Consider the following 25,423-nt stretch of genomic DNA (forward strand, 5'->3'; position numbering starts at 1 on the left):
GTTCATGAAAATTAATAAAATATAATTATCGAAAAAAGACCAAAAAAATTTCTACCATCTTTTAAGATTTTCCTAAGCAATTTAATTTATTTTTAAGTTTTATGTTACATAAGTTGTATAAAACTCATTAAAACTAGTGGTATCAATCCAAATTTAGAGACCAATACACTCAGGCATAGCACAATTAAGGAACATAACATAATTCTATTAGGAAGTATGAGTAAGTGAAAATGTAAAAATAAACTCACAAAATTATCAGTAGGAAACATTGTTGTATAAATTAATTAAATATGCAATAAATATACAAGTCATGCTATAGTTCTCAAAACCATATTTCTTACCTCAAAAGCCAATGATAAGGAAGGGATAAAAGGCTTCATGTGACCAAATTCACACATTGTGAGGAAAAATAAGCAGCGGAAAGTTTCCAGCATAGCTCCCTGAGGTCTAGAAAGAAAATGTCATAAACATACATTAGCCTTAAACAGAAGCCTCAGTTTGTGCAAATAGTTAATAATCTAATATTACTAGCATGCTTTGTATGGTGAGAAAATAATTCGAGAAGCTGCACTGTTTTAAGGAGAATAAGGCATGTGGATCAGAGAAAGACTGCAACAGTGGGTTCAAATAGAGCTGTGACAGGACAGGGCAGTATTTCCTTCTGTGATACACAGTGTTAATAGTAATAGGAACTGATTCCATAGCCCCTAACAACAACAATTTTAAAATACAGTTTCTTTTTGGAAGCAAGAGTGGCATCTACTTCCTAAACCGCATGCCTCTGGAAACTCTGAACTTTGAGAAACAATGATAGTTATAGAAGGGCTTCAGGTTCTTTTGTTTAAAGAATCACTATAAGTTGTATTCAACTCAATTGCAATCAACAACAATATTAACAATGATGTTCTAATGGCCTATTGAGTAAAGAGTTGCGCTGTCAATTTAGATGGCAGGAAGTTCAAATCTACTGACTGCTCCAATGGGAAAAGGCAAGGTTCTCCCATTTTACAGATTCTGAAAACCTGCTGGACTGTAAGCTATGTGTTAATTCTGACTCAATGGCAATGAGTTTGAATTTTGATGGCTGAAATTTGAACTCTTTTTACTGTGAAATGAAACATACATAGGGAAACTACATGTAGTAGAATTATGCAGCACAACAATTCCTCAAAAATAAACAACTATTCAGCTATTGCCCAGTATAAGAACCACCAAGATCTCTCCTATCTCCTGATAGTCTTCTAACTTCCTTGCATTCTGGAGAGAAGCACTAGCTTAACTTTTATAGCTGTTACTTCCGTTCTTTCTTATGCATTCCTTTAGGATGATTTCTTTCAAAATTAGTCTATCATTTTGAATTGTGGTGTTTTATTTGTTTGCTTGGTTTTTGTTTTCTTCATGGGTTTTGTTTGGTTTTGTTTTTGTTATTTTTTAACAAACAAACTCATTATTTATGTATGGAACTTTGGTCACCCAGCGGGAAGAATCTGCTCTGCAATCTTCGAAAAGGAGGCTCCAATTAACCAGTTGCTCCATGGGAGAAGGATGGACAATCTTCACCTGTGCAACTACCTGCCTCTGAGAACCCACTGGAGGGTCAGCTAGGATTGGTTCCATCTCAATGGCACACCAACAATTGTGTGTGTGTGTGTATTTACTGCTTTGTGAATTATTTTTCAGACAACATTATTGGCGTGATACTTCTATAGTTTCACTGCCAAATGGAGTCCTATTATGAGAATAAACCAATATTATTGTGTCCTTTCATATGGTGAATGGTATTTGGATTATTTGCATTTGTTTATTGTGAATAATGCTCCCTGAACATTCTACTATGTATTTTCTGCTGTATATTGAGGGGCATACATGTAGGAATTAACTCTGAATTAGAGTATATACAGATTAAGTTTTAAATATGTATCACACTGTAAACCTTTTATTTCTAAATATTATATATACTCTATTTTCAAGTTAATCAACACTTAGATCAATCTTTTTAATTTTAGTCACTTAAGATATAAGATAGGAGAGGTAATGTGGGAAATATAAGTCAGAGAAACTGAAAATTTTGCACATAGTTTTTCCTACTCTAAGGTTTTATGTTTAAATGTTGAAGTTTTTGAAAAATTAATTCATTTTTGTAATATTACTGTAATATAACTCATTTTTTTCTATTTTCCCCCATTTATCTTATTTAGGACTGAGATTTCAATTTTATTTAATATCATTTACTATTCCAAGGTTACTGCGTTATAGTAATATGCTATCTACTAGATTGCATCTATATTGCTTCCTTGGTTTTTACCTTTTATTTCAGTCCACAATCTCTCCCTGCCTTCACAGAATTATTCTGCTGGTATGCTACTAAATACTTGTCAAGTATATTTTATTTTTAAAATTTTTATGAAGAAAAATACTTTTTTTTTCAAGGCCAGATTAAGACCAGTTATTTGCCTTACAGGTATAAAGGGTCACTTGGTCAGAAATTAAACATATGTTTATTTCTAGTTTTTCTATTCTGATCCTTGTGTTAACAAAATATGTCTAGTTATTGTAGTTTTTTACTATGTTTTGATAGGAAATCAGGAAAGTTCTCACTTGTTAAATTAAATTTTTGCAAGCTATCTATATTTTTTAGTCATTGTGTACCATGGAGTCAGAATCAACCCACCGCTGATCCTCTGGCGGGTTTTCCGAGGCAGTTAATCACAAGAAGGAGACTCTCCGTCTTTCTCCAGCAGAATAGTTCGTGATTTCTAATTCTGTGCCTTGAGGATTGCAGTGCAGCTTCTTGCCAGAAGCTCCCCATCTATGTTTTAGAGTTTAGTAAATTTCAGAAAGAAATAGTTTACAGTTTTTGTTCAAATTGTACTAAATATTCAAATTAGTGATAGTCATAATTTTTACATTATTAAGCATCCCATTTATAAATATGTCAAATAACTATTTATTTAGAACTCAATTCATACACTTCTTCATTTATATTTTTGTTTCTATATCTATAGTTCAAGTACAACCAAGTGTTCTGGGATTCCCATTCTTCTCAGAGTCAACCACAGTTTGTCTTGACCTACACAGTCAAATGTGTTTGCACAGTCAATGAAAAAAAATAGACACTCCTCTGGTATTCCTTGTTTTCAGTGAAGATCCATCTAACATTAGTTATAATATCCCTAGTAGTACAGCCTTTTCTAAACTCAACCTGCCTATTTGCCAGGTCTCTGCTAACGTGCTGTTCCAGTCATTTTTGGATAATCTTCAGCAGAATCTTGCTTGCATATGATATCAATAATATTGTTCGATAATTTCCGTACTCTGCCGGGTCTTCTTTCTTTGGATTGGGAACAAATATCTATCTCTTCCAGTCAGTTGGCCAAGCGATTGTCCTCCAGAATTCTTGGAACAACTTGTTAGGTACATCCAGCGCAGCATCTGTTTGTTGAAACATGTCAATTGGTATGCTATACATTCCTGGGGACTTGTTTTTTGCCAATTCTTTCAGAGCAGCTTGAACTTCTCCCTTCATTATCACAGGCTCTTCTTCATGAATTCTTCTGTGTCTACTAATTCCTTTTTGTACAATGACTTTGTATACTCTTTCCATCTTTTTTTAATGCTTCATAGATCATTTAATATTTTGCCCAAAATATCCTTAATTACTGCAACTCAAGGCTTGAATTTGTTCTTCAGCTCCTTCAGCTTAAGAAACACTGAGCAAGTTAGGCTTCTTTGATTTTAAGATACCACATCTTTGCACATTTCATTGTAATACTTTTCTTTGTATTCCCTCACTGCCTTTTGAAATCATCTGTTTAATTCCTTAATATCTTGATTTCCCCCCCCCTCTACTTTCATCAGAATAGAGCAAGAAAACACTGCAAGGTTCAAATTTGGAAGGGTGTACATCAGGGATGTGTCTTATTTCCGTATCTTTTCAATCAATATGCAGAACAGATTATCTGGGAGGCTAGACTCTATGAAGACAAATACTATGGCATCAGGATTGAAGGTAGACTTATCAACAATCTGTGTTATACAAATGACACAACTCTGCTTGATGAAACTGAGGAGGACCTGAAGTGCTTGCTGTAAAAGATCAAGGACTGCAGCCTTCAATATGGATTGAAGCTCAAGATCAAGAAAACAAATCTTTTCACCACTTGGCCTATTGGAAGCACCATGATAGATGGTGAAGAGATTGAGATTGTAAACAACTTCAGCTTGCTTGTCTCTACAATCAACCCTCTTGGTACCAGCACTCAGGAAATTAAAAGATTAATTGCATTGGGAAAGTCTGCTACCAGAGACCTCTCTTCAAAGTACTGATGAGCAACAATATCAGTCTGGAGACTGATACAGGCCATATTCTTATCAATTACTTGATATGCACCAGAAAGCTGACAATGACTGGGGATGATAGAAGGAGAATGGTGCTGGAGAAGAGTATTGAATATATCATGTACTGCTAGGAGAACAAACAGGTTTATCCTAGATAGAATGAGACCAGGCTGCTTCTTCATGGCAGGGATTCTGAAAGTTTGTCTGACATACTTTGGATATGTTGCAAGGCAGGATCAGTTCTTGGAGGGGGATGTCATGCTTAGGAAGGTGGAGGGACAGCACAAGAGAGGAAGACTCTCAATAAGATGGATTGATCCAGTGACTGAGGTAATGGGGGTAGGTATGTCAGAGTCAATAAGATTGGCACAGGACAGAGCAGGGGTTAGGGTTGGATACATAGGGTCACTATGAGTCACAGGTGACTCAAGAGCACATAACAACAACAAAAATCATCTATAGTTCATTACATATTCTGTTTTTACTGTAGGGAATTGAGCAGCTTGTCAGTGCAATTCTTTTTTACTTAATGGCCTAGTTGTAAGAAGCTGCACTCCGGTTCCAAAGGCTTGTGGAAGGCTTGAATGCGAAGGTCAGCTAAAAATGGCTTCCTGTTTGCCTGCAAACACAGCAAGAAGCCACTAGCCTGTTAATATATGAATTTCAGGTTATTTCACTTTTTAAACTTCAGGTACCTTAATCTGTAAAACAAGATTTCTAATGATAATCTTAGAGGATTTCTGTGAGAGTTAAGATCCATGGAACATAATAAGCCCATTTTTGTTGTTGTTTGCCATTGAGGCGAGCATGACTCAGTGAGACCCTATGAACAAAAGGCCTGAAGCCTTTCTATAACTGTCATTGTTTATCAAAGTTCATAGAATTTTCAAAGGCATGTTGTTTAGGAAGTGAATGCCACTCCTGCTTCCAAATAATATTAATTAACGAATTAAATAAAGAATATTTCCTTTATATACATTAATTTTAATGTACTCTAACTTAGATAGTTCTGAGTTAGAAATTTGGGAATGACAAATTTAATCAAGTATTTATCTGAAATGACATCGGATAGAGAACTGAAATGCGAAAGAAAGAAAAGTCTACTATATATATTTAAGATATATAACGAATGAGAGGCCAACATGGAGGCACACACTAGGTTTAACAGATTCAACAACACTGAGAAATGATGATAAACATTGACCCCAAGCAGCAGCATCAAAGTAAAAAGACGTAAGACAAGTATTTCAGTCTGAGTTTGGTTGTTGTCAAACACTTCGTACATCTGTAGCTGTATATTTCTGGCTTGTATGACCATTCTATAAGCATGGAAAGAGCAAGGTCAAGGGACCACTAATAAATTTACAGATCCAAATATGGCTTCCCAACCATTCTTCTTCATCAATGTGGTCTGAGCCAAATAAAATCCTAAATTCTTTATATAAAGGTACAAGAGACAGTCAAAGTGCTTTAGTGCCTCCATGCTTTATAGTGTCATAGTAAAATTAAAAATAAGATATAATTAGTAAAAATGTTTACAAAATCCAAGACAATAGGACAGAAGGAGAGTTAATGCCTTTGAGCTATGGTGCTGGAGAAGAGTACTGAATGTACCATAGACATTCAATAACAAACAGATTCATCTTGGAGAGGATTAAACCAAGCTACTCCTTGGAGGCAAGGATTCTGGGGCTTCGTCTGACATACTTTGAACATGTAGCCAGGAGGGACGAGTCCTTGGAGAGGGATGTCATGCTTGGAAGGGTGGAGGGACAGCGCAGGAGGGGAAGACCCTCTATGAGATGGATTGATTTGGTGACTGGGGTAATAGGGATGGGTGTGTCAGAGGCAGTGCGGTTGGCGCAGGATAGAGCAGGGTTTAGGGCTGTTGTGCATAGGGCCTCTATGAGTCACAAACGACTCGATGGCACATAACAACAACAACAAGCAAACCTACTGCTGTCAAGTAGATTCTTACTAATAGCAATATCTGATGCTACAAGACAAAAACTTGTCCCTGTGATTTACAAGTCTGTAAATCTTTACTGAGGTAAACTGCTATATTTTCTAATGTAACTGGTAGGTTTGAACTGACTGATTTTTGGTTACCACCAAGAGTTTAACCACTGTGAGTCAATCTTTTTCTATATACTTACTGTCATAAAGGCAAGGCAAGATTATTGAAATTAATGTCCTTTCTGCCAAGGATAGATTTTGAAATAAAGTTTATTAAATAACATACATGCTTTTGAGGTGAAAGAAGAAACTTTAAATATATACATTTTGCCATATATTATAAACTAATTAATGCTTCTGATTATATAGTGGCTAAAATGAATAGAAGAAATCATGAAACATAATAGCTGACAGAAGAGCTCAAAGGATTACCTGGGGAGATAAAATATTTTCATGAAATGTGAGGAAACAAATGGATCATGATGCCATTTTTAAAAATAGAACTTCATTTAAAAGTTTAGGTTCTACATCCTTGGATTAAAATCGCATATAAGCTGTCCCAGTTTCATTTAAAATATATTAAAACTGCATTTTACTATTTTAATAACAAACATTTGTTGATCTTAAAATATAATTTATTTAATAATATACATTATAAAGTTACTTAACTGAATTGATAATTAACCTTCATATGAAAAAAAATAAGTAAAAAAAAACCCCAAAAGTATTTCTTGTCTTGCCTTTGATCCAAAAGAAATCCAATGGAGGTCAATGTCAGGATAATGAAGCAAATCCTCAGAAGGAGAGTGATCTGGGAAGCTGTCTGTTAAACAAGCACAGAGACCAGAGAACCCATTAGGAATGAGGAAAATAGCCCCAATTATATTTACACTGCAGTATATAACACTGAATATACCAGAGTATATTTAGTTTCTTAAATCATCTAATTACATTTTTTATTCTTGGCAAATGAATTAGACTATTCCATAATGATAATTCATATTAAGTTTCCTTTCAACAATATTTTAAAGTTTTAAATTTTACAGTTCTTTGAATCATGTGTGTCTCCATGCAGAGGGGTTAGAAAAACTTTTGTAAGTAAATATCACATTCTAAAATCAGTTTTTAATTTTATCAATTCTTTATTGTTTTAGACCTAAACATTTCTTTAATACTGATGACAGTAAAAAAAAAATCAAAGAAGAATGTTTTTGTGAGTATAAATAGATATGTTGTTGTTATGACCCTTTGAGGCAGAACTAAACCATATCTAACCCTGCAGAGGGTTTTAGATGCAGTTAATTGCACTAGAGAAGATGGTCCATCTTTCTCTTACATAGCAGCTGGTGGATTTGAACAGAGTGCCTTTAAGATGGTAGCACAATACCTTTTCAGTAGGCCACCATAGATTCCTAGAAGGATATAGGCATATAAAAATATTTTATACATATATATATATATATATTTAATAAAATTTATATCTTTAAATGGAGTGCTGGATGTCTGTAGCAAGTTGTGCTGATAACAGAAGTATTCAGTAGTTCAAATCCACCATCAGTTTTGAGGGAGAAAGATGGACAAATGATTCAAATACAGATATACTGGTAGATTTGAACTTTTAAAAGGTTTAGTTTTGGGGTTAGTACTGCAATTCCCTATAGACTAGGCCTAAGGAATGAGGGCTCACCATATTTCAATATATTATTATTGTTGTTGTTGTACACTGTCAAATTTGAACCAACCCATAGCTGACCCTCCACCAGATTTTCCAACACTGTAAATCATTCAGAGGTAGGGGATTGCTGTCTTTCTTACACAGAGTAGTTGGTGGATTTGAACCACAAATCTTTGTGTTGGTAGCACAAGGTGTTACCAATTGACATGTTTCAATTAACAGATGCAGACCTGGATGTGCTTACCAGTCTGTGCTAAGAAATTTGGCAGATAGTTACCTAGCTAATTGACCGGACAAGATCAATACTTGTTCCCATTCTCCAGAAGAGTGATACAACACAATGTGGAAATTATCAAACAATATGATTAATACCATATGCAAACAAACTAGTACTAAAGATCATCCCAAAACAGCTGAAACAGAACATAGACAGAATTGACAGAATTTCAAGCTGAATTTAGAAGAGGTTGTGCCACTAGGGATAACAATGCTGATGCCAGATAACAGAGAATAATAGAATTCCTTTGGGGTTATTTTGTTTGTTGTTTATTTTTGTTCATTTTTTGTGGTTTTTTTTGTTTATTATTATTATTACTATTATTACTATTTTACTATTATTATTATTATTATTATTATTATTATTGTTATTATTATTATGCAAAGGCATTTGACTGTGTGGAACCTAACAGCTACAGCTAAAATTGGGAAGAATGGGAATCTCACTACACTTAATTACAATTACATGACATCTCATTCATAGGGTCACTATGTGTTGCCTATGACTTGACAGCACTTAACAACAACAACATACCTAGACCAAGAAGTTGCTGTCCGAACAGAGCAAGGGAATATTGAATAGTTTACAATCAAGAAAGTATGTGTCAAGAATTTATCCTCTCTCCATATTTATTCAACCTCTATGTTGAGCAAATTATTAGAGCAACTGGACTTTATGAAGAGGAATGTGGCATCAGAAGTGAAGGAAGACCCAACAACAACCTACATTATGTAGATGACACAATATTACTGCCGAAAGTGAGGAGAACTTGAAGAAATTGCTGCAGAAGGTTAAGTATATCTAATCTTTAATACGGATTACATCTCAAGAAGAAGAAGAAAGAAAGTCTTCACCACTGTGCCAGGAGGCAAGTTCACAACAGGTAGAGAAAAGACTGACATTGTCAATTATTTCATCTTACTTGAATCCACAATCAAAACCCTTAGTACAAGCAGTCAGGAGATTAACTTTGGGAAAATCAGGGACCTCTCCAAAGCCTTAAAGAGCAATGATGTTAGTTTATAGACTAAAATGTGCCTGATTCAAGCTATAGTCTTTCTCTTTCAAAGCACTTACTGTGCATCTGAGTCAATGTATAGAAAAGACAATGAATATGAATAAGAATGACCAAAGAGAAACCAATGCCTTTGAATTCTGGTGCTGGAGAAAAGCAGTGAATATCCTATAGACTGCCAAAAAAACAAACAGGTGTGTCTCAGAGAAGTGTCGCCAGAGTGGTCCTTAGAGACAAGGATAATAAAACTTCATCTCACATACCTTAGGTAAGTTATTAGGAGTGGCTATTTCTTGGAGAGGGACATCATGCTTGGAAAGATAGATGAGATGGGTTGTCACAGCCACTGCAGCAATGGGATCAAGTGTGTCAGAGAAGCTGATGATGGTGCAGCAGAGGGCAGGGTACAGATCTTTGTTCATATGGTCGCTATGAGTAGTAAGCAGCTCAATGGCAAGCAGCAGCAACAACAACAACAATCCACCAGACCTTCCTTATTTCAATATGTATTGTTGTTGTGTGCTGTTGAGTCAGAAACAACCCATCTGACATGGCAGTTTTCAGAGGCAGTAAGTCACATGAGAGGAGATAGCTATTCTTCTTCCGCAGAGCAACTGGTGGCTGAAATTCAAATCCCATACATTTGGGATTGCAGTGCAGCTTCTTACCACCAAGCTACCAGAGTTCTCTATTTCAATATTTTATTGTTTTTATTGTTGTTGTGTACTGTAGAGTTGGAACCAACCCATAGTTAACTGGCAGGTTTTCAGAACCAGTTAACCACACTGTGAAGATTGCGCATTCTTCTCCCTCAGAAATGCTGGTGGTTTTGAACTGAGTACCGAGTTTATTTGGTATTGCACCACAGCTTCTTGCCACCAGGCAAGTAGTGGATAAAATTAGAGTTTTCAAGATAACTCAGAATTCCATTTCATGGTTTTAAGTTACAGCTGATGCTCACTTCAGCTCACTTGTCTTTCTCTCACGTTGTATCAGTTACCACTCAGAATCTTTCAGAAATGAAGTCCCCAAAGGCTACATTTGAATAAAGCAGTCCACAGTGAATATTGACTTGAAGTATTATTGTCACAGGAGCTAAGTTAGACTCATGTGAGCAAATGGCACTTCATGCTATTGGAGCAGAAGTAGAACTAAATACATTGGTTGTTTTAAAAAGGCCTTTAAAAATATTAACATGAAAACATCAGTTATAAAACTGTAATGACTATAGTGTTTTACACTGTCAGCATTTGAAGGACTTTAAAACTGTCAAAATCTGTTTGAAAATTTATATTGGATATTCTCAGATGCCTCATTCACTTGAACTATATCACAAAAATCATCGGTTTTAAAACAGATTCTACTTCTCTTTCTTTCTATTAAGGACTCAATTATATAAGAACTTATTAAAATGTTTGAACTGTTTTGTGTCTGTTATTTAAAAGGATAGCATTGCATTTGACTTTGGAAACATGCTAGTACAGTCCGTATTTTCATTTCAAACATGTATTCATGATATCACCCCATGAAATGGACCCTGGAAGCTGAGGAATTGATTTTCCAAGCATTACTAAACCAAAATCAACATAAAAGTCCATGGGTCATATCACTAAGGTAAACACTATATATTTAAATGATTGCATTGAAAGTTTCAGGAAGAAAAGGAATGTGCTTTTTACATCTTTATGGTAGCCATCATATTATTGTGTTGGGTTTTTTTCCTCCTATAGTTGTTTATCCAGAATTTTTCACACATAAAACAAGTAAGTATTTATCTAGTCTGGTCCATGCATAAACATAAAAGGTTGTGGGACCACAGCAGGGCCCCCAGTTACCAGTCAGTCACAACTTTTCTATGTGATTATTGGCTACAGTGAATCTGGAAAAAAATATTTCTGTTGGATTTTAACATCTTTGTATGCTTTCATACATCCCTGAGCCTAGAAAGGCACTACAGAATCTGCAAATAAGCAACCTTTCTTCCTTGCCACACAGCATGTTTTTAGCAAAGAAAAACATGTGTGGGAAACAAGCAAAATGTACCTTTCAAACTTAATTTGTGTCCAGAATGGAGCTGTCTCCAACTCCAGTTTCAAAATGAAAAAAGTTTGAACACTTGATATTTCTCTTTGTCAACATAGCTGCATGACTTTTTCATAAATTATATATATATAAAGTCAGTAGAAGAATGCTCAGAAAAATCAAACTGTAAGTCACATCTTTTTAATATTTTCTGAGTCTGGGCTACATTTTTATGCAGGAAGTTCTCACAGATGCCTAGACAGTCAAACCTCTCAGTGAACTTAATTATTTGAGTGCTCATTTCTTTTTTATTAGCATGATTTGTTTAGAAATTTTATTTAGTATAACTAAAAACACCATTCAATACTTCAAAAAGTACTCAACACTGGTCATTTTTTTTAATAATTTATATTAATTCTATTTAGTAGACTTAAATTTTCTCTCAGCCTCATTTAAATATCTAAACTCGAGTACTGTTGTGAACTTTCCAGTTATATATTGGGTAAGCAAATTAAGATAATGTTAGTAAACAGTAGGATAACCAAAGATGTGTTAATTAAATAATATGTAGAGAGGTTATCAGAAGATTTTAACAATGAACAAGTAATAAATCTAACCAGTTTAGAATCTAGCATCTCTTGTTGATGCTGTCCGGTCAAATATGACTCATAATGACCTTATAAACGGCAGACTGAAACCCACCCTATCCTGCACCAACCGCACAATCTTGATCATTTCAAGCCCACTGTGTATTGTGTATATAGTCTTGATGTCACTATATAGAGAGATGTGCTTCATGCTGCTATTGTGAAAGGTTGATTTTCTTAATATTCAATTTCAAATTTTGTCATTTTAGAGAGAAAAGACAAAATAAGAAAAATATTAAAGTTGTTACAGTGTAAAATTTGCCATCAGTTGTAGCACATATATAAAAGAGCAATAAGCAGGTCAATTAATTAAGGTTGTTTTGTTTCGGGTTTGGTTTTTTTTTTTATACCTGGGTATAGAATTTCTAACACTTCTTCCACAATTTTCTAAGTGCTTTCCCTCCCCTCCTCCTGTTCTAGAAATCTGGTTACATGTATGTTTAGAACAACATATTTTGTGTTAGTCCACATGATATTTCGGTCATTTTTTTCATTCCATCTGCTCTTTTTTTTCCCTTCTAATGATTTCCTATTGTCTTCTAGCTCACTGATTGTTCCATCTCTTCTATTCTGATTTTTGTCTCTCCAGCACATTGGAAAATTCTGCCATTTCAGTATTGATATCTGGTATTGCATCTTCATGCATTTCTACTATGTCTAGTGCTGCATTGGTTATACTCTTCTTATTATTTTTTAAACTCTTGTACCTCTTTATTTATGGCTTTGATTCCTTCTTCCATCATTTATAACTTCTTCTACAGCTGTTAATTTAAACCCATGTCAATGTATTTCCTCTGCCTTCCCATCTCCAGTGTATTCACTTTACCTATGGTTTCAATTCTTTCTTCCATCATCGGTAATGTCTGTAGTAGCTGTTAATATAATTATACTTCATTATATTTCTTCTACCTTTTTGTCTCTGGGGAATTTACCGAGTTTGCATTCTGATCTGATTTTCAAAAGAATAAGGTTTAATGATGATGATGATGATGATGATGATGATGATGATGATGAAGATTTAATATTTGAAGCTGCCTGCTGCTTTTTTGACATTATGTGACTTTCTTTGTGGAATGTGTGGCTCAGTATCGGCTGTGCATGCATAGATTGTTGACAGTTCTCTATATTTATGATTATTTTGTCTCCAAACCTTTTCAATCTCTATGCAGAACAGATCATCCAAAATGCTGGGCTTTATGAGGAAGAATGTGGCATCAGGATTGGTGGAAGAGTCATCAACAACCTGCGTTATGCAGATGACACAGCCCTGCTTGCTGAAACTGAGGAGGACCTGAAGAGCTTCCTGCAGAAGGTCAAGGACTGCAGCCTCCAATATGGATTGAGACTAAACATCAGGAAAACAAAGATTCTCACCAGTGGGCCAATTGGCAGCATCAGTATGGATGGTGAAGAGATTGAGATAGTTAACAGTTTTAGTTTGCTTGGTTCCACAGTCAACACTCTTGGTAGCAGCAGCCAGGAAATCAGAAGATGAATTGCATTGGGAAAGTCAGCTGTAAGGGACCTCTCAAGAGTACTGAAGAACAATGACATCAGGCTGGAGACTCAGGTGCACCTGATCCGGGATATAGTCTTCGCAATTATGTGCTATGCATCAGAGAGTTGGACAGTGAATAGGGATGATAGAAAGATAATTGAAGCCTTTGAGCTATGGTGCTGGAGAAGAGTATTGAGAATACCATGGACTGCTAGGAGAACAAACAGGTTTGTCCTTGAGAGGGTGAAGTCAGAATGCTCCCTGAAGTCAAGGATTCTGAAGCTTCATCTGACATACTTTGGGCATGTTGCAAGGAGGGACTGGTCCTTCTAGAGGGACATCATGTTTGGGAGAGTGGAGGGTCACCGCAGGAGAGGAAGACCCTCGATGAAACAGATCTATTCTGTGACTGTAGTGGTGGGAATGAGGGTATTTTAGACGGTGAGGTTGGCACAGGATAGAACAGCGTTTAGAGCTCTTGTACATAGGGTCGCTATGAGTTGCAAGCAAATCAATGGCACATAACAACAACATTGATAGGTTTCAGACTTAAAATGTTGCTTTAATTGAGTTTCCCAGAAAAGTGACAAAGTCTAGATTATATGGCCACTAAGTCTCAGTTATTGTTAATGGCTATGTACCTGTCCCCTCTCCTGTGTCTGTTTGAAAGGGGAGTCATTTACCCCTAAGCAAACAAAGGCTCAGAGAAGGGACAACTTTTCAACAATGTAAGTCTCAATAATAGCTACTTTCCAATGTCCATAGTCATTTACCCACATCCCCGCTCTTGAAGTGGTTGGGAGGGCAAAGTGCCTGAGCAGACAAGGCTCAGAGAAGCCACAACTTCTCCACAGTGCAGCTCGCCACACACCAATGTCTCCAACTCCCAGGGTTGGAAGGGAAATAAAATTTAATTTTTCCCCAATATGTCTTTTCTCTCATGGTCTTATTTTTCACAAAATTGTCATTTCTATTACTCCTTACTTATAAAGAAATGTTCCCTTAAAATTTTAATAATTTTATTAAATTGTGAGTTTGTAATAATAAGAACATTTTGTGAATATTCTGAGACTTAATGTAAATAAGATTTATAAAAGGATAATGTTAAAAATTATCTGAAACATAATTAAATACCACTTTAAACAGTACTTTTAGTATGAGTCTATGAGGTCAATGGTTAGTGCAAATTCTGGACAGTTCTATGTGAAGATTATTTTGAAGTTAAAATTTTCAAGGAAGACTTTTTTGTTAAAAACGTTTTTGTTAAAGACTTTTTTGTTATACAGGATGGGCTATTTTCTGTTTCATGCTTTAATTTTTATTTCATTTATCCTTCTTTCACAGATGTTTAAATTTCGTTACAGTTTGTTTCATTTGAGATTCTATTATCTAACTTCCTATTTATTTATTCCCAGTTTTGTCTTTGTTTTGATCTCTTTACCGCCAAGACCAACAGTTAATTACCTTATGGAATTAGTATTTTTCTTAGTATCTTTAACCATTAAAATTTCCCTTAGAATTTTGCAGGTTCTTTTACACATTTAAAGAAATGGTTTGTAGATTTATCTAAAAATTTAGGCATTCTGTACTAATTGGAATATGTTGCTGTTGTTGTTGTATGTGCCATTTTGTCATTTGTGACTCATAGCCACCCTATGCACAATAGCTCTGAACCCTATCCTGACCCAATCTGACTGTCTCTGACACACCTCATCTCATTATCTCAGTTACTGTGTGAACTCTTCTTATCTAAGGTCTTCCCCTTGTGTTGCCCCTCTACCCTAGTCTCCAAGGACTGGTGCCCCCTGGCCACATGAGACATAGCTAACTTCTAAGAAGCAGCTTCTTTGTTCTCTTTACAGTCCGTGAAATGTTCAACATTCTTCTCCAGCAACACTCAAAGGTATTCATTGTTCTTCTATTATCTTCTATCTATTATCCTTAGTCATTGTCCAGCTCTCTAACACATAGCAAATTATTACAAAGACCAAGGCATGGATCAGGCACATCTTAGTCTCTGGACTGACATCATTGCTCTTTAGCTCTCTAGAGAGGTCCATGACAGGAGATTTTCCCACTGCAATTTGTTGGGGTTTGTTTTTGGTTTGTGTGCTGTTGGTTTTTTGTTCTGTTTTGTTTTGTTTGTTTGTTTGTTTGTTTTTGTTGTTGTTGTTGTTTTTAATTTGCTGATTGCTAGTACCAAGAGTGTTGATTGTGGACACAAACAAGCTGAAATTGTTAACAATCTCAATCTTCCTTCCATCAATCATGAGGCTTACCAACTGCCCCAGTGTTAAGAATCTTTGTCTTCTTGATGTTGAGCTTCAATCCATATTTAAGACTGTAGAGCTTGCCTTTACACAGCAAATGCTTCCAGCCCTCCTCATTTTCAGCAACAAGGCTGTGTCATCTGCATAATGTAGGTTAACGAATCTTCATCCAATTATGATGTCACACTTCTACCTTATATAGCCCAATCTTCAAAAGGATCTGTTCTGCATATAAATTGAAAAGGTTTAGAGATGGGACACATTCCTGAAGTATTCCCTTTTTCCCTTTGAATCATACAGTGTTTTCTTTCTATGTTCTGACGACTGCTTCTTGTACAGTCAAGTGTTCTGGGATTCCCATTCTTCTCAAAATTAACCACAGCTTGTTGAGATACACACATTCACATAGCTTTGCATAGTCTATGAAACACAGACCACCTTCTGGTATTCTCTACTCTCAGCCAAGATCCATCTGACATTGGCTATGATGACCCTAGTGTCACAGTCTCTTCTAATTAGAAAATAAATTAGAGTCTAAATTTGAAAATATCCATATCTATACCACTATGTTGCTGGAAATAGAAATTCCATTTAAACATAGCTATTATTAATACAGAGTGACTGCATAACCTTGAGCATTCTTGAAGATTGTGTGTCAACTTGACTACGGATGAGTCTCTGGTTTTTCAGCTAAGATATACCTTCATAAGCCACTTCAGTAGACAGTGTCACAGACGAGAGCCACAGATAGGCAAGGGAATAGAGAGGAAGCTCCCACTCACTTGCTTTAAGTGTGGCTCTGAAGGACACTTGGCCAAGGTGGCTCACATCAGGTCCTGGCAGACAGGACTGACAGGCCCCAGCTCCCAACTGGAAACAAAGGAGGATGCTTCAACGATTTAGATCCTCCCAGAAGAGCTGTGGGTGAGCATTAACATTACTGGTAAATATATTCATTTTCTCCTAGACACAGTGCCTACTAATCAGTTCTAAAAGCTTTCTGAGGTCCCAACTCTTCTCACTATCTCTTAGTTGTTGGAATGGGCAGAAAACCTCATAAGCAGTTCCTTACTTCACCTCTACCTTGCATGCGAATTTCCAAGTTGTAAAACAACCCAGTGGTAGATGGAATTTGCTCCAGGACTTAAGAACCATAAACGACATAGCTGAGCCTCTACATCTTGTGGTTCCTAACCTCTACACTATAATAGACAAAGCGCTTGTCTATAGGCCTTTTGTTGTAAGAACCACCTTCCCTTTGTAACTTGATTTGTGCCACTATTAGAACCTCTACTTGGAATATTATTGCTTGTTAATTTTTGACTCATGTACTTTTAACTTGTTAAATTTGTGTCTTCTAGGTTGCAACACCTTCATGATACATCTTCAAAGATATGAACATGTACGGCTAAGCACAATTAATAACAGTGCATCTAAATTCCAAAATCAATCTCCATAATAGTCTATGTGTTTCCTACTGCCAAAGGGGCCCTTTAGAGTAGTGAGAGAAGATCTTCACCCTGAAACCTACAGCGTCCCTTTTCAGCAGGAATTAGCTGAGAGAATACGCCATTCCCTTTTCCTTATGAATCAGGGTGAAGTCTCTCTCAGGGAGGAGTGATAGGGAATGGCAAAGGACACACTGAGAAAAGAGATTAATTAGAACCGGCTTTGACAAGCACTGTGGCAATTGGACAATTAACAGACATTGGGGGGGGGGAAGAAGAATGAACTGGGGAGGAGGGTAGAGAAAGCAGTGCAACAATGAATGAATGAAAACCCCAAATCTCTGTAAATGTTCATTAAAACTAATAACATTTAATAATAATTTTTATAAAAAGATCTAATTCAATGCAATCCCCTCTATGATACCATCTGCTATGAGCAGCCTATCACTTGAAAGAAATTTTGCTTAAGAGTCTGGCTTGCATATATTATTTGTGAACCTTCTTGGAAAATCTCTTGTGTATGTGTACAGGGGGTTTTCCTGTCAAGTTCTTGTCATTATCTGACTACTCGTTCTTTGAATTTGTATCAGTGGCCTCGCATATTGTGTGTTAAACTTGGATATGTCAGTCTCCAAAGCTAGCAGCCTGTCTTTGATTTGACATTCTCAAGTTCACTAGCCCTTGCAGCCACATTAGTATGAAGAAGCCTCTAGCCTTTGAGACGTGGTGCCAGAGAAGAGTACTGAATATTCCATGAACTTCAAGGAGAGCAAACAGGTTTGTCCGGGAGAGGTTGAAACCAGGCTGCTCCTTGGAGACAAGGATTCTGAACCTCTGTCTGACATAGTTTGGGCATGTTACAAGGAGAGACCACTCCTTGGAAAGGAACATTATGCTTGGAAAGGTGGAGGGACAATGTAAGAGAAGAAGATCATCTGTGAGATAGATAGATTCAGTGACTGGGGTAATGATAGTAGGTGTTTCAGAAACAATAAGGTTTGTATAGGCTATAGCAGGTTTCAGGGCTATTGTACATAGGTTCACCAAGAGTCACAAGCAACTCGATGACACACAACAACAACATATTGTAGTTGATATAAAATACATTTTCCTAAGCACATTCTAGGATACTTTTATTGCAACTGTTGTAGAATTTATTTGTGATAAATAATCTCCTCTTTATCACTTAGATCAATACATAGTAATCTATTTGATGGGCATTATAATAGAAGAACTTTAGATATACTTGATATGTTTAATAGTCTAAAAGAGTTAACTGTTTACATGTAAGATAGAAGTACATTCAAAGGGTAACTAGGAAAAAACAACCTTATGAAGAACATGTTTTAATTTTCAAACAAAGCAAATGAGGTAGGATATAGTATCCCCATGTGCTACTTAAAATGGACATTACTTACAGCTTTATTAGCAAAAGTTTCTTCATAAAATGCAAGCATCAGAGCAAACTGAACAACAGTATATATCTTCAGCAATTGAGATGCTGGAGATGAGAAGGCAATTTCTTTTCCAGTGACCTAGGTGGGAAAAAAATTCCTTTTATATTGGTCCTTAACCTATTCTTACTGGAATTTCTATCAATTGAGGAAGAGACCTGTAACAAAGCATTAAATAACTTGTTTTATGCATCTATTTTTTAAAATTACCAGTAGATTCCATTTTAAAACAGAAAAATAGCTAAAAGAAGGAGATTTCTTCTTCTTTTCAGGAACATTGCAATTCGGATTTCACATCAAAACAAAAACCAAAAACCAACACAAAGTCATCATCATAGAGTCAGAAAAAACTCTCAATTAACCCTCTCCCAGACTTTTCGAGGCTGTAAATTGCACAGGAGAAATTGTCCATCTTCCTCTTGGGAAATTGTTGGTGGGTTTCAACCCACAGAGGAGATTATTTTGGTTTTGTATCATAATTCTACTGATTTATTTGTATCAAGATGGGCTGACCCAATAAAATGAGAATTGCGTTGACAACAACTGGTTGGTTTAGGTTTACAAAGCAACGTGAGAATTGATAATCAATATCAGCAATATCTACCGATGATATATGTACTGATGATAAAGATGGCTGAAGTTAATAGGTTGGAGCTCCTTAAAGTGCTATTAAAATTATGGTTAGGAAAGTAAATCAAATGATAAAAGTGAGCAAAACCATATGAAATGGTGTAGATAATATGCTTCAAAGGGAAATCCTTCCTTTGAAGTAACTTTTCAAATCTATGGAATATTCCAGAAATGCTGTACTTCTATTTTTATGATGAAGATTTAGGTATCTATAAGACTTTACAAATAATCACCTTTGTTTTATTCTGTTGAAAAGAAGAAGAAACTAAGAAATGGCACACATTTAAATAAGGTTTTTGGAATTACAATAAGCAGAAAATGCTCACCTAAATTTTATACTCCTACTCACTTCGCAGTACATAGTAATTTGTTTTCCATATTGTTTCTAGAGTGTTACTAATATGGCATTTGATAACCAAATGTATTTTGAATTCATGAAAATAAAATCATTTTTATCCCTATAAGAAGAATCCCAAATTGGCATAGACTTTATTTTTGCTTCCAGAATTTTAAATCCAGATGTTACTTATTTTAGGTAATACTGTGATTATTTTTTTTTAATTTAATGCAAACCTCAATCTCAAATTCATTGCAATCAAGTTGATTCTAACACATAGCAATATTGCATTGGGTTTATGATGCTGCAGTTCTAAAGTGGAGGTGATTGTCCATCTTTCTCCAGATAAGCCAATGGCGGATTCAAACTCTTAGAGATGTGTGCCTTTTGGCTAGTAGCATTACATGGGACTATGTCACTAGTGCTCCTTTATTTAATGTTCTTGTATTTAATGCAGATTAATTACTTAATACATATATTTAATTTCATTAATATTTAATTATTTACCATAGAGATCCTATATTTAATGCTCTGTTATAAAATATAGAGAGCTCTTGTGATAAGGTGTTATGTTGCCAACCCAAGGGCAAGTGGTTTGAATTCACTAGCTACTTCACAGGAGAATGATGAACAATCTCCTCCCCTATTATTTATTGCCTCTGAAAATCTGCCTGAAGGTAAGTTGGATCTGATACATAGCAATAAGGAGCTATAGAATACATAAAATCACAGTTTTATCTAAACAGCCAAATCCTCTTTGTAAGTTTCCATTTTAGGAACCTTGGGTTTTTATGAGTAAAATTAAGATTGACTAAAACTAAAGTCCCCTCCATCCATGCTGTTGCAGGAATCTGTAACTGACTCATGAATGCTTGAATAGTGTATACCCTGCACAAAAAAATATAACTTCTGCTGGTCTGCTCCTTACATTTTTAATTAAAATTATTATCTTCCTAGGAAAAGGCACCCATCTTATGGGGCCTTGTGTTGTATTTACTTATGAAATCACAGCTAATATAGTTGTATTTATTTAAAACAATGTCCTTTTGTGAATTTGCACAGAATATCTATCTATCTATCTATCTATCTATCTATCTATCTATCTATCTATCTATCTAAAATGACTATAGACCTGACTGTGAAAGACCTAACTGTCCTTCGCCAACACCATAAACTCTACTTACTTCTGGGATTTCTTCACTCAGCCCCAGTCTTGGTTTACCTGGGCCCCATCCTGGTCCTTTAAATATGACAGAAAACTTGTTGAAGAATCCACGTGTGGTCCAAAATGTCGTCCAAATGTACATTAAATGGTGGAACTAGAAAGAATAAAAGTATTAATCATTTAAAACAATATTAAAGTAGACTGTAAACTCCAAAATGCCCAATTAAGGAAAGTTTGTGTTTTATTGTACTATTAAATGTAACTCCTCTTTACATTCTCCAACTTTAAAACAGAGCCCAGTTTTGATGACTATCACAAAAATGGTCTGATTTAAATTGCATATCTCATTTTAAATTACATATCTCATTTTCTATTTTTTAATCAGTGCATTTATAAATCTAATCTCTGTCTTTTGGGATTGGAATGAAAAAAGTCTGCAACTCACATATTAAAACATTATTTTGTCATTTGCTGTCATGTTGGAACTACTCAGAGCTGACGATCCAGTTGGCTTTTTGAGACTATAAATCACGTGGAAGGAGATTGTCCTTTTTGTGAGTTCAAACAACCTGCCTCTGGATTGGCAGTGTAACTCCATACCCACCAGACCACAAGAGCACCTTCCATTGTTTTCAGTATATAGTACAAATAAGAAGAGAAAAAAACGAACTAATGTAAGGATAGTTTATAATTATGTAGATGTATCCTATCCCTGACAGCCTTGTACTTCATGATAAAACTTCAAACATCCTTTTTAATGAAGAATGCAATAGCATTCCTCTTTAATTGTACATCTTTCAAGTGGCAGACCATTCACATTCATTTCATTTAAAAAACACACTTGTACATTTCAGCACACTAATGACTTGTTGCATACCATCTAACTAGAACCAACTCATAGCTGACCCTTCAACAGCTTTTCATGGGCAAATAAAGCACACAATGGGAGATTGCTCATCTTCCTAGTATTGAGGAGGATTTGAACCTGCTACCTTTGCGTGCCAGCACAATCCTTAATACTAAGCCATTAAAATGTATCAATTTGCATGCATTCCATTTCATTTCTGACAATTATAGTAAATTCGTATTTTGTCCTTTCCACATTGCAATTATGAATATATTTTTCCAATTGCTTCTCCTCATTTTGAGTTATATCATATCGGTGGATAAGTGGTAAAGTAATGTTTTATGATGTTGGAAAAAGGTATTTCCAGTGCATAAGCTGTTGGTCTTGCAAAATTCTATCATACAATTCCCAATTTCTATGACAAAGTAAAAATTTTCTAACTATCTTACTTCTTTAATATTTACATTTCAGTCACTAGTAGTTTTTAATGCATCATGATTGTATGGTTCATAAATTTTAGATTACAGAAGTAGAATAAAAAAAATTACCAGTTTCCATCTGGTTGGAGCTGCTTTGAGGGAGAAGGACGGGCAATCTCCACTCGAGCAATTAATAGCCACGGAAACCCACCTGAGGGTCAGTTATAGGTGGGTTCTGACTCGGTAGCACACAGTAACAACAACAATAACATCTTCAATAGTGTTTGGTACCTAAGAGTTCTATCAACTGATACTCTTTGTAGAACTGTGGATATTATGGCACTACCGGGGACAGTATATTTGAGGATAGGTCTTGAAATTACTTTTCTGACAGCAAATGTCACAGTGTTCTCCTTCAATTTGTCATCCTCAGTACAGTAGATCATATAATCATTATAATCATCACCATCATTAGAATATTTTATATTACTATAACACAATTACTTATATTGCTGTTGTTGTTAGGTGCCATTGAGTCATAGACGACTCTATGAATGAAAGGCCTGAGCACTGTCCATAGCGTTTCCAGAGGTAAGCCATTTCGGAAGTGAATGCCACTTCTTCTTCCAAGCTTGTTTTAATCAGGAAGCTCCACCAAACACTCTCTGCCATGGGGAACCATTACCACATTTGGCACATCAGTGTCATGGTGTTTATTTATATCAATAAATTAAATATTGAAATTATTACATAATTAAGTAAATATTAATTTTATATATTAATTAATAATAGAAAATTATTATATAGTTTATTATTATATGACTCAAAATTACCAATACCAGTTTAATTTAGGATACTAATACCTAAAATATTTGTCTTTATGTGCTCCATTTAATCGTTAAAGATTTTCATTGTCCATTAATTCATGCTTTGTTGCTGTTGTTGTTGTGTATAGTAGAGTCAGAACCAACCCATAGCTGACCTTCCAGTGGGTTTTCAGAGGCAGCTAATTGCACTGGAGAAGATTGCCCATTCTTTTACCAAGGAGCAGCTGGTGACCTCCAACTTCATACCTTCAGGACTGCAGTGTAGCTTCTTGCCACTAGGTCACCAGAGCTCCCTAATTCATACTTTAAACATCCAAGATTCTGATTACTAATGAATATTTGTAGTTGTTTCTTCTCATTTTTGTCATGTGACAATATCAGATAAAAGTCTTTAAAATGTTACTCCATTGTCATCACTTAGAGGAGGTAGCTCTTTCTAAGTCACATTCGAGTGTCTTCCACCCAAGAGGCTCATCTTCTAGAACGATCTTAGAATGTTCCACTCCATCATTAAGGCTTTCACTGACCAATCTTGTCCAGATTGTTGTTATGCACCATCAAGTCACTTGCGACTCATAGTGACCCCATGTACAATAGCCCTGAACCCTGCTCTATCCTGTGCCAGTCTTACTGTCTCTGACACACCCATCCTGATTACCCCAGTCACTGAATCAATCCACCTCATAGAGTGTCTTCTTCCCATGTGTTGTCGCTCCATCCTCCTAAGCACGATGTCCCTCTCCAAGGACTGCCCCTCTTGTACCATGCCCAAAGTAGGTGAGACAAAACTTCAGAATTCTTGCCGCCAAGGAGCAGCCCGACTCCATCCTCTCCAGAATGAATTTCCTTGTTCTCCTAGCAGTCCATGGAATATTCAATACTCTTCTCCAGCACCACAGCTCAAAGATCAATTCTCCTTCTATCCTCCCTAGTCATTGTCCAGCTCTGTTATGCCTAGAAAGCAATTGCAAAGACTATGGCCTGGATAAGGCACACTTTAGTCTACAGACTGATTTTGTTGCTATCCAGAAGTAGACTAAGAAATTGTTTCATAGTCTATTATAATCTGGACTTTCCACAGAAATCTATTATTTTTTTTCTTGCTGAACTAGGATAATACAGGTGGCATAGTTTCTAGAATAAAATATGCAAATCACCACTGTATTGCAAACTGATAGAGAAGTGATCTTATTCATATACATATATACGTGTGTGTTTTTATAAACATTCAATTATTTATATGTCATTAGGTTAATATATTTGTTAATTAGGTTAATAAATCATATTACAAATAGTAATTTGTTCTTTGAAATCTGTGTATCTTTAGAGGTGTATGCTCAACAAATTATAATTTTAAAATTAAAAAGTAGGACAAATGTTTCAAAAATTAGTGAAGCAGAAATATTTACGATACTTTGCTGCCAATTAACCTGGTTAGCTGCTTAAACCCTCAACATTTGTGCCTAATGATTACTTTTCTAAAGTCTGCTAAATGAATATAAGATAGCACGTGAAAAGAAAATAAGGTTGTATATATCTATATAAATACTTTAAAAGTAAGCATCTATTTTCTTTATAATGAAACATGATGTACTAAGGAAAGCATTTCAAAGATATCCTAAAATAGACTTCTGAATATCAAACAGTTCATATCTCTAATTAGAAAAGTTTAATCAATAAAACAAGACTTTTCCTTGAGGCTCATGGGAGTAACCGTCACTCTTTAAAATGTACGTACTTTGAATGCAGTTGATTTAAAAGCATGCCACATGTGCTAAGTGATAGATTTGTTGTGTACTGTTCAGTTGGAACTAACACATAGTGCCCCCTACAGAGGATTTCAGAGACAGTAAATTGCAGGGGAGGAGACTGCCCATCTTGCTCCTGCAGAGCAGCTGGTAGATTCAAACCATGTGACTTTGGGTTGACTGGGTAATTCCTTACAATTTCCATAATCATAATGATATAGTATAATTCTATTCCTCACCTCATTCCCTGGAGTTAGAACTATGTCATAGCTGACCCCATTGAGTTCCTGAGACTGTAAATCACATGAAAGGAGATTGCCTAATAGTGACTTTGAACCACAAGAGAGGTATGGCCGTTGGGTTATTAGCAGTACAATTTCCAGTTGACTGGACCATAGTTTCTTATATACTCATGAACCACAGAACTGTGGGAAATTTGAATCTACTAACAGCTTCAAGGAAAAAGATGGGAAATCTCCTCCTGTGCAATTTATAGTCTCACAAACCTACCAAAGGGTCAGCTTTAGGCCAATCCTGACTCCATAGCAATAAATTTGAGCTTTATAAATATAGTTCTGATGGTCTAACCATAACATGCTAACTTGCTAAACAAAAGTTTGTGTGTTTTTGATGGTTTGAATCCACCAAGGCTCATCATGATTAAGAACTGTCTTCTCCCATTAAGATTTACAGGTTCAAAACTAAAAATCTCCATCTCCCAAATATTATTCTAAATTCATTTTTATGGATGCCTGATATTAGTGAGAGAGAAAAAAAAATCTGTGAACTTGTATACTTTTCTAGGTTCCAGAAACTTCCAGTATTACAATTTAATAATTTCACATGTCTG

At 35.6% G+C, this 25,423-nt stretch overlaps 1 protein-coding gene across 1 annotated transcript in view; it reads right to left on the reverse strand.

Annotated features, from left to right (window-relative positions):
• The window catches only part of AGMO (alkylglycerol monooxygenase), a 269,521-nt gene that overhangs the window by 12,667 nt on the left and 231,431 nt on the right, over positions 1-25,423 (reverse strand). Inside the window, exons 9-12 of the mRNA XM_006880379.1 lie at positions 20,752-20,886; positions 18,565-18,681; positions 7,035-7,117; positions 342-447 (exon numbers count right to left, since the gene is read on the reverse strand). Of these exons, the coding sequence (XP_006880441.1) occupies positions 342-447; positions 7,035-7,117; positions 18,565-18,681; positions 20,752-20,886 (441 nt within the window). The remainder of the gene's footprint in view (positions 1-341; positions 448-7,034; positions 7,118-18,564; positions 18,682-20,751; positions 20,887-25,423) is intronic.

The sequence above is a fragment of the Elephantulus edwardii genome, unplaced genomic scaffold (assembly GCF_000299155.1).
Source record: "Elephantulus edwardii isolate Elephantulus edwardi_28Jun2011 unplaced genomic scaffold, EleEdw1.0 scaffold00007, whole genome shotgun sequence".
In the NCBI taxonomy this organism is placed as follows: Eukaryota; Metazoa; Chordata; class Mammalia; order Macroscelidea; family Macroscelididae; genus Elephantulus; species Elephantulus edwardii.